Consider the following 16,215-nt stretch of genomic DNA (forward strand, 5'->3'; position numbering starts at 1 on the left):
TGTGTGTCGCTGAATGTTTGGGTTGTGTTTTCGTAGCAATTTGCAAGAAGGAACCCAGTCTTCGCTCAATGGGACACAACACTCTATTGACCGGGGGGACCAGAGAAACAGCGGGAGAAGGACAGAGGAGGATGAGAGTCGAAAGGGACAGATGGATGGAAGAGGCTGAAAGAGAGGATTGTGAGGGCGGAACAGACGGGGGAGAAAGAGGTGACAGCAGCGAAGAAAGGAGCGGAGGGCCGAGAGAAGAGGGAGACCAAGTTAACAGAGTAGAGAGGAATGGTGGGGAGGTGGGAAGGGGAGGGGGGTATGGAAGAGGGGAGGAAAGATAAGAGTGAAGAGGGCCTGCTTACTTTGGCAGTCTCCCAGGCCATCTGTGTTACCATGCTCCACGTCCTGCTCAAAGGCTGATCTGCGGGGGGAACAGAGACATCATGGTCAGTGGTGGAAAAACAGGCCAGGCCGTGCAGGCTCACCACACCTAGCAAAGTAACAAAGCTATAGGAGAGCTACTACAAAAACAGCCCCAAACACAGCATTACCCTATGCTTTCACACAGTGTATGCTGCACAGAGCCCTATACTGGAACAAAATCAAAGAACACCTATCAGGTGCCCTGGAGGCTTAAAATCAGTGGTTATGAAGAATACTGGCAGGCTAGTAAATCCATAACTGGCACAGGACTCGTTGCCAATAGCGTTGATACAAATAGATTTATGTTTTTTTTGGCTGTGATAAAGCTTACTAATTAATGCATTATACTTTGTTGGATACATACAAAAATTGAAGTGTAAAAAGAACAATTTGTTGTTTTACAGTAGCATATGGTGGCCTGTACCATTAAACAAACAAGAAATGACAGTTAAATCGTTAGCAGTAGAGTTGCTGGTCGGCAGATTTCGCTACCATCGGACAGAGCAAGGCTAGCTGTTTCCCCTTGTTTCCGGTCTTTATGCCAAGCTTAGCTACCAAACATGACAGTAGTATCGATGTTCTTATCTAACTCTTGGCAAGAAAGCGAATATTTCCCAAAATGTTGAACTATTCCTTTAAGAGGAAACACACAAAAGCATGAAAATATTTTCATCAGAACTTCACTTGGTTTAATCCTTCCTCCCATTTCGCCGTATCTGACATCATCTAGGTTCAGTAGAGATATGAGGCGGTAGTCCCAATCACATGGGCCAAGACCAGGGCAGTGAGGGGTAACCATGCTTGAGGGCCATCATATGACACAGAGGGAGAGAGTTTCAGAGATGTTATTTTCTGATGCAATCTGCACGCAGACCTGTTTTCTTCCTGAAAGACCACCAAGCAGGCAGTAAGGAGATCTGTGAAACAGAGCGGACCAACTGTCAACCAGGATCACAGTCACGCATGACAGCTTTTCACAGTCCTCCTTCAGCCCCCCCCCGCCTCCTCCTCGCTGCTCCTCCTCCTGCCTGTTCACCCACCTCTCATCTTCCTCACCCTTCACTGGTCACAATTATAGCATGAAGAAGAATGATTTCCAAAACAGCATCGCCAACCTTTATCCCTGATCAGAGTTGAAGCGTGAACCTGACAACAAGGACGAGTACAGGAGATTTAGGGGGAAATACAATTGGATTTCTGCTGTTATGCTCTCAAAACAGAGACAAAGTCAAAGTCACTAGTTCATGTATATTTATATGTTAGAGATGATTGAAAAATATCATCTATTCTTAATCTTTTCCTTCAGTCTGACAGAACCTTAATTGGGATGAAGATGGTAAATTTTATCCCCTTGATAACCAATTTCCCCTTCACAATAACAGCCACGCAAACAACAACAGCGGCATCCTCTCTTCATTTCTGGGGGGGCATGTTTAATCTCCTTATCTGATTTGCTTATCATACACAGTCATAATCACAAAGCAGACACTGAGTTGCACAATTAAACCTGTCTAAGCACAAATGCTGTCCAAGCTCTCTTGGTATCTGCCGGATTTTCCTCACCGACTTCATCACCTCGTCCCACCCTGCCATGAAATGTTGTTTGGCCTCTTTCACAAGACCAAAACATTGGCAACCTTGCGGTCATGGCCCCAACTATAGGTTGATAATAACATTACAGGCTGTGGTGAGACTGTTTTCAGATGAAGATTACAAGGGTTTAAATCCCACGGGTCTCGAGATGAATTAACAATGAGTAGTCACACTACAGATGCAGCGTCTGCCCCTTATTTGGCACATGTGAAAGTGAATGAACCACCAGCGTAAACCCTTGGTTCAAGGGTTCACATCCCATGGCGGCTGAATTATAGCAACAGAAGTGCAGAGTGTTCCAATGTGACACTACAGACGGTTCAGCTCAGAGTTAAGATCCCACTGCAACCACATAATGCATATTTAAATCAGATTCAAACTGTACATAACTGGAGGCAGCCAAGGGCCACACTTTATATTATCTTGCATCAGATGTGATTATTATGTGAGAAGTGTGGTTGCACTGAGGGGACTTGGCTGTTGAAATGCAGGTCAGGCATAATAGCATTAAATATTCATATCAGAAGTGAATGGGCAACCAGGGGCTTAATATACTGTACATACAGTGAAAAGTAAGTTGGCATAATGCTTCCTCAAAGCTGCCCATTCATTTTGATTCATGGCTTTGATTTAGAAAGGAGCGCCTGCAGTAAACTCAGACTTAAATAATCAAGGGCTCACCAGGTAATATGTCTGTATAAGACCCCACCTCTAATCCAGAGAAAAGTGGTGCTGTGACAATGGCTTTATAATTAACAAATAGTTATGAATATGCTGATCTGTTGTCAATGAAACACAGTCATGTACCTGGTTTACATAATAAAACCATACAGAATCACACTGTATGCAATCATTTGCATGAACAGGGGGGTGACTGGGGACCATATTGCAGGAGACCAGAGTGCAAGCTGTTTATAGGCAGTAGGTATAAGAGGCATAACTCCACATGGGAAAGCTGGCACGCTAGCACTGGGGCCAGATGGAAAGAAGAAAGGAGGGGAGGCATGCAAGAGAGAAATAATATGTCAGAGGAAAGATAGAAAAAGAAAGATGGATAAAAATAGACACAAAGAAGGGGGTGGGCAAATACAGGTAAGAAGATAGATAGGTACAAAAACAGGAAAAGAGGTAGTGCTGGAAAAGTATTTTAAGGGGGAAAAAACAAAAAGTAAAACAGAGAGACTGATGTTAAGAAAGAGAAGTTGCCCCCCCCCCTTTTCTGTAGGGACCTGTTTATCTGAGCAAACCTTTTTATTTAACACCAAAATGCCTCTGTCTCTCCCTCATTTCATCCCCCTTCTGTCCAGCCTGGCAAATGCTTTGAATAGCTCAGCACAAACCAACAGATTCTACCAGGCCTAATCCCCCTCCCCTCCCTTTCTCACTTAAAAATATTGTACAGTAACGGAGCGAGGTCATCTACCCCTTTAATGCCTCTGTGTCGACTCCTGCTCCAAAGTGGAAACTCAATCAGAACAGTCCACTGCTTTGGCTTTGCAGAATAATAATAGGATGGGTAGCGTGAGTGTTTTTGCTAGGCGTTTTTTGCGTGTACATGTGAGTACGTGTGCCTTTGGTTTATTGGCATGCCAGACCAATCATTTTGCAGCAAGGGGGGGGGATCAAATTCATTCATCATCAAATAGCCGCTGGAGTGCTGCTCCTTTTGTTATGACTTCATCTGTAAAATGTTTTTTCCCACCACAAAACTCCATATGCTGTTTGTTCAGAAAGCATAATCTGGTTCTGTGTCATAACTACAGCCACAAATTATAGTTACCGTGACCATTGAGCTTTCCCCAGCTCTGCGTACCCAACCCCGAGCCTGGGGCTAACAACACTTTCCTTCCATTCATCCTTCCAATAGCCCTTTCAGCCGGAGGAAATTGCACTTACTCACCATAAAATTAGAAAGATCACAGACACGACAAATCGAGAGCGGAATGCCACCAGGCATGACAAAAAAGGTGGGATACTGTTTTAATATCATTCGCCTGTACACCACATGTGTGTCAGGCTTTCTAAAATCCAGAATTATTATGACTTTTCAGCTAAACACATGTTACCAGCACAACATTTGCCATGTTTGTTGCATTGTAGCTGTAATGGAATAGCATTCATTATTAATGCAGGTTTCATTTAGGACAAAGGGACATAAGCAATAGAGGTGACTTTAGAGGTGACAAAATGTAAACCTGGTTAAATTCAACCAATTCTAATGGTAATATAGCACAGTAATAGTGGGGCCAACGGTTTTAATATGTCAGCTCTGTTGTTGAGAGGTCATGTAATATTCCATCAGTTTTGTATAGAGGATGGATTGAAATACTTATACTACGAGACCCATCAGCCTTGGCTGCCATTGCTATGGAAAAAAGCCAGTTAGAGGCACCAACCAGAGCTGTGACAAATTCAAAACACTCTGTAGCAGTTGGGAACCTAAATGGTTGTTGAATTTTTTTACTTCCAGAGCACCGGCCTCTTTCCACTTTCCAACTGATTGTGTTTTTGTGTTCACTTACTTTGTGTTGCCAACAACCTGTCTACAGGCTCCCTCTGATACCCAACCACAGTATGGGTCTCTGGAGGCAATACAGGACCTGGAAGACAACACACCCCACACCATTAGCCCCTTGCTTTATTGTACACTGGAACATTGTTTCTCTCTCTTGGTGGGGGTCAAAATTGTTTGACAGTTGAATGACAATTTCATGTGCAAACATCAGACTTACTTCTTGCATTTTCCATGTCTTTCGCAGCGAGACAATGGCACTTTAACCACACAGGAGGTGAAAGCGACCCACAAAGCATGACTCTTGCTGTCTATCTGCATACCAATGATGCGCTTGTCCTCCACACCATCTATACTGCACCTAGATGAGAAAGAGAGGAAGGAAAAATTGATTATACTATCTTTCTTTAAACTATTTTGTTGATTAGGGACAATGTCTAGTAAAAAAAAAGTTGGCACAGAGAGAAGTCACAAAATAAGATTTAACAGTTCATTTAAAGAGATAAAAAGAAGATTAAGATGTGGCAGAAGAGAAACTGTGAGGTCAGGGAAACAGAGATAATGCTGGACTTGAGAACATGGGGTCAGGAACAGAGTGGGAGATAAAGAGAGATAAAGAAAGGGGTGATACAGATATAACAGATAAATAGACAGATGGGCACTGTGAGCAGTCAGCAATAACACTGCACTTAACTGTAAAACCCACTAACTCTAACTCAAACCCCTCCTCCCCCTGTGCCACCATTCCTCCAGCCCTGCTAGTCTTCTTTGTCTCCTCGCCCCCGTAGGAGCGCACGCTAATCCCTTTGGGCGTGTCAAGCATCTTTCTATCCCTTCTCTCCATCCATTCCTCTCTCCATCCCACCATCCAGCTCCTGGGATTTAATCTCCCCTTTGCAGTGCTCTGGTCCCGCATTAACGCTCTCAATTAGGGCTTAGAGTCCATCTACACTGGGTAATGCACGGCAATCGGGCCTGCGTTGATCCTGCCAGCCAGGCAGGGAGGCAGGCAAAGTCACTTACTGTACGCGACTGAAGCCAGATGGCCAACAACCGACGAATGCTCGGCCTCAGCCACAGAGGCAGAGAAGAAAACAGAGGGAGAAAGAGAGAGGAGGCAAGAAAGAGACACAGCAAGGGGAGAGAGGAGAGGGCAGGGCCTGCCCTTCATCCCCTCCATACGGCTCATCACATGGCTGCAGCATGTTGGATAACAAACAGCGGTAACCTTGAAAGCCCTCCTGTCAAGTCGTCGCTCTCCTTCCCTTCTTCTTCTCGGTTGTCTAACACAATAACGTACTCTCTGCTCTGCTTCTTTCCATCTCTCCTCTGTGGTCTTCACCTCTGTTCTCTCTCCCTCCTCTGTTTGTACTGCCATTCGTTCCCCCTCATCCATTACCCCTCAACTAAATATTTGCTTTGGCAGGGTCACACTGTGGCCGATTTTTCCTTATTCGCTTCTGTTCCAAATACACAACAATGCTCAACTCGCTTCAGCCCACCGTGCCCAGCTTACACGCACTCATGAACACACACACACATGCTCACATCCATACATGCACCAACAGCCGTGTAATGTATTAGAGAGAGAGATCACAGGCTGGCTCTGAAGACAAACACAGACCTCGGTGTATGTGTGTGTGTGTGTGTGTGTGTGTGTGTGTGTGTTTCCTTTAATCAGCCAACGATTTTGGAGGAGCTGGGCTCCGCTGTGGTTCCTGACCACAGCGCTACACTGTCCAGAGCCTTAGGGTCTATGTCTTTAATTTAGTAGCTGCGGTTTTGCAAAGTGTAACCTGATAAAACTCTTTTAAATGATAGAGTAGCCATCTGGTTGGCTGGCTTCACTATATAGCTTGGGTTGGGGGAACTGACTGGTACTGATGGAGCTGGTGGGTTGGTGGGTTGGCTGAGTCGGAAGATGGTTGGAAACATGCAAAATCACACACACACTCTCTCTTTAATGCACACATAGTCAATGGATGACCTTCTTTCGTTTATAGCAACTGTATCCATGTGTTTCTCCATCTCAATCCATCTCTCTCACACATGCTTGTGCACACACAGAGTTACATACTTGTCAGGGTTGTAGACGTTGAGCTCCTCCAGAAACAGGCTGTCATTGAGGAAGCCGTTGTTCATCTTGGCCAGGAACTTTAGAATGATGCCTTTCTCAGATCCCAGGAAGACCACTGTGTGGTTCTTATGGGGACCAGCCTCATTGTCCACCACGATGCGCGTCAGACGATACCTATTATAGGAATACCAAGTGGATAAATCAACCTCTGGTCAGTTTGCCCACCAACAGAGGAACAAGTTTGCCCTTGAGATGGTGATGAGAAACACCAGCAGAGATTCAATGTAAATGTTTCTATCCCAGTACAGTACTCTTTCTACTGGACCACATTCAGGAAAACTTCATCAACACCAGTTAATAGAAAAGAAAGAAGTAAGAACATCCAGAAATTAGGTGAATATAATTGGCCAAATAATTAATATCTAAGTCTGTATGCCTTCCATCGTTCATGTCAGATGTCTAAAAGAGTATATGGAACAGCAGGGGAGATAACGCAGTCTTATTAATCTCATTAATTGATTGTTACTTCATTAAACTCAATCAGATTGCCATAGGGCATGTCAGGTGGCTGCTCAAAGAAAATCATTAGAAAAAGTTGTTCATGTAACAGACAACAGTTGTGAACATTATGTTCTTTTCTAATTGACAGATGCTGGTCTCAGAGTTTGGCTCAACACCCAGTGGAGGTGCATAAAACTCAATTTTTATTTCATTATTTGTAAAAGAAAATACATACAAAGCAGATTCAAGTTAGCAAATTAGAAACCTGCCAGTCAGTGTGTTTTGGATCAGTGCTCTATTATGTTTGCAGGCGTTAGAGGAAAAATTCAGATGGATCAAATAATAAGAACAGGTTTTAAGAAATACCTCTTGAGGCTTACCATCTGATTTCATTGCATCACAGATGCCGGTATCTATCTCTCAATTAGTTTCAGGGCCAAGAAACTCTTAAAGTTATCAAAAAGGTACATATCTGCTCATCAATGTGCATTATGCAAATGCTTGTTTTCATGATTTTGTAATTGAAGGAGATGGGATTTAAAGATTAAAGATGAGAGCTTATCTAGAAATCTAGGAAGTCCACTTTTACCCTCATTAATGGTTGACTGAGTGTTCTCTACGTGAAAATGGGCAAAAAGACACACACTGGTATAACAGTCATTACACTGAATGAGAATTTATTTTGGATGTGATGAATGTAAATTTAACCTTATGGTTTAAATGGTTTATACCATGAGCCCATTAAAAAAACACAAGGTCACATCCTCTTATCCCATCTCTTTTTTGTTTCCTTTAAATATCTCTGAAAATGCTCTGTGTCAGTGGCTTTATCCAATCAACGGTAACAGCAGTCTGAAGGTCTAATCTGGTTTTGATCTATTCAAGCATAACAGCATAGCTCTAAGGACTGTGTCAATGTGATTTGATCTCAGAGAAATAATATAATCTCAAGGACCAAGACATTCACTGTCTTTCCTATTCAGGATAATAAAAATCTCAAGAGGGGGGTTCTTCAGAGTGTCTGCCCCTCTTCCATTTGAATCACAGTGTCCAGCCAGCTGAGGTCCCTGCCACAGTACAGTGAGTCTCGGGACAGAAAATCTCTTTCAAAATTTGCTACAAAAGCTCTTGCTGGATATTGGGAGTGTCCTCTCCAGGGGGTAACAAGGATCAAACCCTATTACTGATTTTGTTTCCAGGTGACTTCAGCTCAACAATAGTGTTTCACATCAAGACTGTGACAGATATCATAAAAGGCCTCACTCTCTTTCCACCCCATATGCCTTCATGATGCTTTTTGAGCTTACATAATGCTTTTAACTACTGCCTCTTACTTGCATGCAAGGCTCTGCTCGATGTGGTGTCATTTCAAATCAAATAAAGTAGTCTGATAGCTGATTATGTAAAGACAGAAACACTGTGTTATTCATGATATGGTCTTATGATATAGTGCACTAATGAACAGAGGGAGTTGCTGGGGATAACATTGATGAAAGCTGTTCATATTCTGACTAAGTCTGCACAGTATGTAGGTCAGACCTCAGCAAAGTAGCGGCAAGATGTGATTCAACGCAAATAATTTGTAAAACCTAGGAAGAATTCTCTATGTATCTCATCTTTAAAGTGATGTTACCACCACTGAGGCTTGTCAAGGGTCTGGCAAGCAGTCCTAACCTTAAATCTTGAGCAGCTGCAATTCAGAACCAGGTCCATATTAAAAACATTTTTTTCTTCTTCCACTTTTCACCAAGTGCTCTGTCAGCTGGTTTTGCCCCACCGATGGGATGGCGGTGTGCTGTCGTATTCACACAGAGGCTGGCTGAAATGTCTGTGTGTAGCTAAAAAGCCAGACAGACCTTTATGATCAAACGATATCAGCCACAGTGCACTGGCTTTTGGGAAATGGGCTCAACTGCAGAAAGTTGGGAGAAAAGCCAACCACAGAACAAGGAAAAAATAAGTTTTTTACTCCAGTATCCTCTCTTTGAAATATCCTCAGAGGATTTAAACAAGCATTTTGCAATAAAGATGATCTTTTTAATAACAACTTTTAAGTGTAAATATGACATCTGTGAAAGAGTGCGTGAAGGCTTCTCGTACAACACATTTCAGTATAAAGACAGACATCACTGAAAATTTAAATTGTCTACTCTTGGGAGACTGATAGTATAGTATAGTGTCGTATAAAGAGTAGATCAGCGTTTCCTCCACCAACGAAAATAGGTCAGCGGCTACTTTGTGGTGGAGTACTACTGTGTTTTAATGAGCCGCCTGACTCTCAGAGCAGCACTTCACGTAATTATTGTCTGGGCTTAAGAGGCTCATAGACCTCTGATGACGACGGCCTTTGGAGTGTGTAATACTTACCGGACCATGGTCTTGAGGAACCAGGGCCTGTTAGCAATGGAGGGTACGGCCTCGTCCATCAGAGGATGCATCTTGATGAAGTTGAGTGTGTCGTCAGGGAACTCATTGGATACTTTGTACCTCTCCATTGGATGGAGTGCCGGCACAGGTGCCAGGCCTGCAAATGGAGAGCAGAAACAGGAAGGTGATGAGGAGAAGGGATGATGGGAGAGGGGGAAAAATTGTGAGTAGAAGGAGGAAAAAGCACAAAAGAAAAACCACTGCATTGACTGTGGTGGGAATGAGCAATTTTTCACAGCCAGAGCTCCAATAGAAGACAGAAAGTTCTACTTCCCTAAAATCAATGAGAATGTAGCTTTAAATTACTAAACTCTCATTCCAAGAGGCTTTGGTCAGAGCAGAGGACATAAGATGTCTTCTTTTCTCTAGGCTTGGGGTAAAGCACTGAGACATTCTATCTATCTGATCCTTTTACAGGGAGTTGGTGAGCTGCTTGTAAAAGAGAAGCTGCTTTTGATAGCATATCCCCTTTGCAGGCATCTCACCTCTGAGAGCTTGTAAAACCCCTTTACTGCGTGGTCTTTGATACCCTGCCACACCACATAATCCATACCAAGTCCTAGAAATATTAGCCTGCCGGCCACTGAATGGCTGACCCTGTCAAAATGTAAGGACCAAACCCTAAAACATATATATATATACTTTATAACTGTGTGTATATAAGAGAAAGGTATATTCATGTTCCTATGAAAATCTTCCTTTATATGTTAGTTTTTTTAAGTGGTGATGTATGCCTGAGTATAAATGAAATTCAGCAATAAAGAAAAACCCTCAGGCTATTTTGGGCATTCCTGTATCCATCTCTACCATGTCTATACAAGGAAAGGATAGAATTTGAAGGACAAATATAGTGTGGTTTTTGTAAAACATGCAATTGTGCAAAAGAGTGCTAGTGCTATTGTATAAATCTATGAAGAAAAAAAAGATGAGTTCAAGTCAGCTGCTGCTAATGTTAATTTAACCTCTAAATGGATATAGTTAAATTAAGTGGCAGCACTCACAGAACCATTTGTCACTGTAACAAAAAAAAAAAAAGAGGCAGCAAATGCCAGTGCTATAACATTTCCTTTGCCGTAGCTACATTTATGTCAGCGGACATATGGAGAGCAGAAAGGAAACAGACATCTCTTAAATACAAAAATCTGTAAATGATTCAGAATGAGAGTGTAACACATGGAGGAACAGTCTGCTGCAGGGCCAGACCTAGGTGGCATTGTTACAACTCTCCGTCTGTTTGCCTGCAGATAAAAGGTCTGAACGCACCAGAGGATGGAAATGAAATCAAATGCGCCCATCTCCACAGAAAACAACGGCGGGGATATCAGATCTTTGTGATGTCTGAACTTGTCGCACATAAACAAGTAATTACATGCTAATTGACGAAGGGGTGGTAAACTAAATCATTCACACAACGCGCAGGGATGAACGCACAGAGAGTACGGCACAGGCTTTCTGTTGGTGAGGAGCCGCCTCCTCAGCCATATGGGAACACACTCTCACACACACGGAGAGGGTACCAACAATTATCATGGCCCAGATCTTTGTAGTAAATCTGTTTTTTTTTTCTCAGGATAAGAGAGCAGCTCTTGGCGCACTAATTAGCAAGCAATAGATGGGAGATTGATCAGGCTGGTGCATTTGTGGAATTAGCCAGCCATCTGTAAAATGATCTCATGCTTCATTTGTTGATACCAAGCCCTTCTTTGATGCCGCTGCGTGTGGGGGAGAGGTGAGGTAATGGGTTGGGGGTATAGCTCTGAAAAAGAGGTGGCATCTGTGTGAGTGTCTCTGTGTATGTGGGTGTGGTGAAATGTGACATAGGATGTGTAATCCCTGAGTAAAACAAGTAAAAAATGACGCAACATGAATGAAAAATGCAGTGATATTAACACATCGTAACTCAACAAGTCTTATGCATTGAGTAGGGTCATATATCTTGTGTGTGTGTGCATATGAGTATGTGTGTGTGAGAAGAAGAAAGAGGCAAGGTGACTGAATGTACTGTATGTATGTGCGACTGTGTTAAATCCCATGTGTGCTTGTGTGTGTGTGTGTGATGTGGTTAATTAACTGGAGTTGTACCTTGGCTTGGGAACCTTCTCTTCAGGAAAAGGCGTCCAGGTGGAGTCTGGAGATTTCTGCTCTTTGAAACGCCCTGTGAACGTGTTGGCCACCTCCACCATGTCATAGGCGCACACTGCCGAGCCTGGAATACTGCCATGAGAAAAAACAAAAAACCCCACATAAACAATCCCCTTGACAGAACATATCAAAGACACACCTTGCCAAGTCTGGACTATCACCAAGAGACAGAAAAATGCTTTTACAGTCCCCTTTCAGAAGGGGTTGAATCCCTTGAGGATGGCTCATTTTAGCTTTTACATGTTTACACTGGGTGATGCCGTCAGGTTTGCAATGCTGTCAAGGATTTGCTCGATTAGAAAAGTAACAGGTGTTGAGGTCTTTATCCTCAGTCCCACCCCCACCTCCCCACCCCCCACCAAAAAAAAAAAAAAAATGCAGTTTCCTCCATTTAATAGAATTGATTAATTGTTCTGGTAGCAGTTATTCTTACATCTGTATTGATTACAGTACCAGTGCTATTTTATCAGAGCATATACTGGAGTGTTATTGCATATACTATGAGTTACTGTGTCTGTGCCTGCCAAGCATAGACACACATCCCTTAACCTTCCCCTCTAAGACTGGGTTTCCCCAAAAGCCTCAAGGCATCAAAGTTCATCACAAGTCCGCTGTTAGGCAAGAAATATGGACAACAGATTATCTTTTTATTGCTATTCATTTTAAGGGGGAAAACACCCATCTTGTGATATCAGCTGCGGAGCCACTGGCTGCCTTCTGTCTGTGTGGAATCAATGCATAGCAGATTGCTGAGTCACTTTTCTATTTTTCCTGCATCTGCTCTCTGAAATAAAAACTAAGAATTGCTGATTCTTTATCAGACTTTCTTTTAAAGAGAAATAGCTCTCTCTCTCAGCTGGCTGGATTTTCGGGCTGTTGCATCATGGGTTAAACTCATCATGTAGACACTGGGGAGACAGTATACACAAGGGCAGTATTATAAAGCGCAAGGTCAGAGAGCTGTTAATTCTCGGCTTAGCTACTAAATTACGGTAATTACTCTCTGCATTGGATATGTACAGAAAGTTAGACAATCATATGTCTGTTTATGCCAGGCTGCTAACAAGGCAGATAGATGGTGATGGTGATGGTGAGCGAGCCAGCCAGTTAGCAAGAAACTGGGCCAGGCGGAAACTCAGACAGACAATTAAACGACACAAATCCTGAGTGCTGCCTACAGTCTGAATGTGCTCCCTCTAATTTCACCCCCTGACTATGAAATGGAAAATTAATGCCAGGATCAAAACCAGCGCTTATAGAAATTTTCAGAGGCACTGCTTCATTGGGTTTTAATGTCCATTAACCATGCTCAATTGCATTGTCACAAGCAATTGTCTTATCTGCTAAAAAGCAGCCATAAAATGGAAAATTACAATATGTGTGCGCTATCAGCCAAGCTCTATGGCTTTGTGGTAATTTTCAATTTAGATAAAAACTCCCCCTGCCTATGAATATGAAAGTAGTTCTGCATTGTAAAAGGGAAAATAAAATTAAACACCTACATGTCAAAGGGCGACAAAGCTGTTTTGACAGAAGATGTAAATGTTGACCCAGCAGTCTCAGGAATTACATGTCGCCAAGAGCCACAGCAGGGGCACGCGCTACTAACATTAACAAAGGTCAGACTGTCATAGTGTTGATGAACTGAAGGCATTTTTTCAAGTATTTCAAACCGAGAAAGATAATCGCTTTAATCGTTTTTAAGTGCAACAGTTGTTGACATGAACTCATTAGAGAAAAGAAGATGGCTGAATAAAGTGACCTTAAGGTTTGATAAACGTGTTGGTTTGTAAACGCCTTATTTGATTTTCTGTTCTTCAGGGTACCTGTTGTAAGGTGTGGAGAAAGTCGCCATCACTACATCCCTCCCATTGATGTGGATGACATCTGTCACAGCCTGCAGAATGTTGAAGTAGAAGTGGGAGTCGCCAGGGATGGAGCAGTTCAGCCGGGACTTGAGGAAGGAGGTCCACTGCTTCTCCAAGACGCGAGGTGAGCCACCGCGGTCGTTCTTGCAAACCCTAGGCCACTCGGGGAAACACCACCTGACCGAGAGGCGCACAGTCGAAAGGTTACATTTGCATAGCCCAGGGTTTTACACCAACAGTCATTCATGTCACGTACCACATCTCCCGTCTCTGCAGTCTCAGGCTCTTGCACTAAATATTTAGCAGTTCATCAAAAGAGATTTTGTCAAACTCAAAATGGAGATTTAAAAAAAAAACACAGAAAAACACATATGATCTTTTTTATCTAATGTGTTCTTCTTTCTTGTTGAGAAGAATGGAAACTTGGAACGTCTGTGTTTCCATCACAACTGGAACATGTGATACAATCGAAAGCTCCACAACAGCCACTAAATGGACCTGGTGGTGAGACTGTTTTCTCAACTGCTGTTTCCAAAATCAAGAATAAACTTTAAACCTCAAAGGATAACTTTTGAATTTGACTGCCTGCGGTCCTCACTGAAGGCCCTGTTTGGCTCTTTGGATGACAAAAATCCTTGGGAGACACCACAGTGTCTTAATCCAATGTTTCATCACTTTATAGAAAATTAAAGACACAGAGGAGTAAATTTGGTGTGTTTGATATACTGTTAAAGACTCAGCACCTGGCAACAGAAAATTTAGAGCATACAGCTTCAAAAAGATGCCGGCTGCTGTAATTACAACTGTGCCGTAAGATCATGTAGCCAGTATTGTAATTAGTTGTTGTCACACTATACTTAACAGCAATAAATCTAACCCTGACCTGAAATTGCAGCCTAAAGTAAACAGTGTGAATGGGAGTGAACATGCATTTAAACCAGATCCCTACACACATGCCCACAGACAACCACGCACACACCCTCACCCATGCGTGCACTACAACCCTCCACCTTCCCATTCAGACACACACACAAATATGCATGCAGAAAACACATAGTTGCAACTAAGAAAAACACACGAAGAACACTCTCACACAAGAGCCTGTTCCCGGTGAGATTACAGAGCACTGAGATTACATAAAAGGTATCACACAGAACAGGTTACTGTCAGGTTGAATGAGGAATTATGTCAGCTTTACATATTACAGTTCAGCGTGTCACATTTCTACTCCCTGCAGATATCTGTGTGTTGCTCGGGCACCGCACGCATAAACGCTTCAAATACACACACATATATCACATAAAACTGATGGCTTAGGGCGAAGAAATACCAAACTTGAGGCTTGTTAATTCCCTTGTGTATTGAAATATTTATCCTTTTGCATTTTCCTTATATTGTAACAAATGTAACAACAAGACATTAAAACTAAAGCAAACACAAACCCGCCACAGTACATCTATCAACACGGATGATTATTTACATTGTCAGGGAAGGCCATTCTACTGTATAATAATGAAGAGATATCATTCACTAAATGTTAAATTACTCTCCGCACCATCAGTTCTACTACCACATGCATAATTATACTGACACTGCTTTCAAAACACCCAGCATATTGAGAGGCCTGATCTGTATTCATGCTCTGTATAACACATGCCTGTCACTTCTGGCAGCAAATCCATTATTTCTGTGTTTCTCGTTACCTCCGCTCTGTTCTCGTCTCATCACCTCTCTTTCTCACTCTCTCTTTTGTGTCTCCTTTCCTTTATACTGAAAAATACTGTACATATTGAGCGATTCATTTCCATAACGTATCTTCTTCTACCTGCTATCTAATTAAACTTTCTTGGGGCAGGGTCCCAAAAGTGAATTGAGGAGATTAATAGAAAGAAATGTCTCTTAATGTCCTTCTGGTGTAAAAACCTGAGGAAAGCCTGTTTCTTCTTCAACCTTTCCTCATCCACTCTGTCTCACTTCTCTGAGACACTTGGGTGGAATTCCTCTCGGGAAACATGGACACGATAGGTCAAACGCAAGCACTGCCGGACGGATGTGGACGTGCAATTCAAGCGTTATATTTAGACTTCAAAATGGGCTCTCCAGGCATCCAAAAATTTCTTTCTTTTTGAATCTATTTTAAATCCTGCATCCTGCCTAGTGTTTATCTGTTACTGAAAAATGTTTTGGCCACTTTACAGCTCCTGAAAGCCTCCTTCCAGTTATGTGATACACCCATATCCTGTTAGTTTCCTCAGGCAAGTCCCAATTCTCTTGGTAAATAGGAAGTCACCTCTGATTAGAGTTCAAACAATAGCAGAAGACTAGGGCCTGTGCTTACCTTTCCCATTGTGTTGTACTCCATGGCAATTTCCCGAAAGAAAAAGTAGATGAAGTCCCCATAATTGACTGCCTGGACAAAGTAGGGCTCTGCAGGAGGAAGAAAAATAAAATAAAATATGAGTCAAAGTGACGTTTTGCCATGACAAAACAGTTCTGACACCTTATTTCACAGTAAACAGCCACAATATCTGTCATATTATGCAGAAAAGCACCAACTGTGAGCCTTGACTGCCTCAATCTATCATCCATCATATCAGCGAAACAATTTGCATGCAAGGAAAGAAAGATCTCTCTGTTGAGTTTTGACAGGCTGGACTTGTGCTTGTTTCTCCCTGGGGCAG

General features: G+C 42.6%; 1 protein-coding gene across 1 annotated transcript in view; it reads right to left on the reverse strand.

The window, feature by feature from the left end:
- The window catches only part of sema6a (sema domain, transmembrane domain (TM), and cytoplasmic domain, (semaphorin) 6A), a 104,535-nt gene that overhangs the window by 20,253 nt on the left and 68,067 nt on the right, over nucleotides 1–16,215 (reverse strand). Inside the window, 10 exon segments of the mRNA XM_018674438.2 lie at nucleotides 354–412; nucleotides 4,530–4,607; nucleotides 4,740–4,880; nucleotides 6,597–6,770; nucleotides 9,465–9,595; nucleotides 9,597–9,621; nucleotides 11,607–11,738; nucleotides 13,493–13,689; nucleotides 13,691–13,711; nucleotides 15,873–15,961. Coding sequence (XP_018529954.1) covers nucleotides 354–412; nucleotides 4,530–4,607; nucleotides 4,740–4,880; nucleotides 6,597–6,770; nucleotides 9,465–9,595; nucleotides 9,597–9,621; nucleotides 11,607–11,738; nucleotides 13,493–13,689; nucleotides 13,691–13,711; nucleotides 15,873–15,961 — 1,047 coding nt within the window.

Source organism: Lates calcarifer, linkage group LG13 (genome assembly GCF_001640805.2).
Source record: "Lates calcarifer isolate ASB-BC8 linkage group LG13, TLL_Latcal_v3, whole genome shotgun sequence".
Taxonomy (NCBI): domain Eukaryota; kingdom Metazoa; phylum Chordata; class Actinopteri; family Centropomidae; genus Lates; species Lates calcarifer.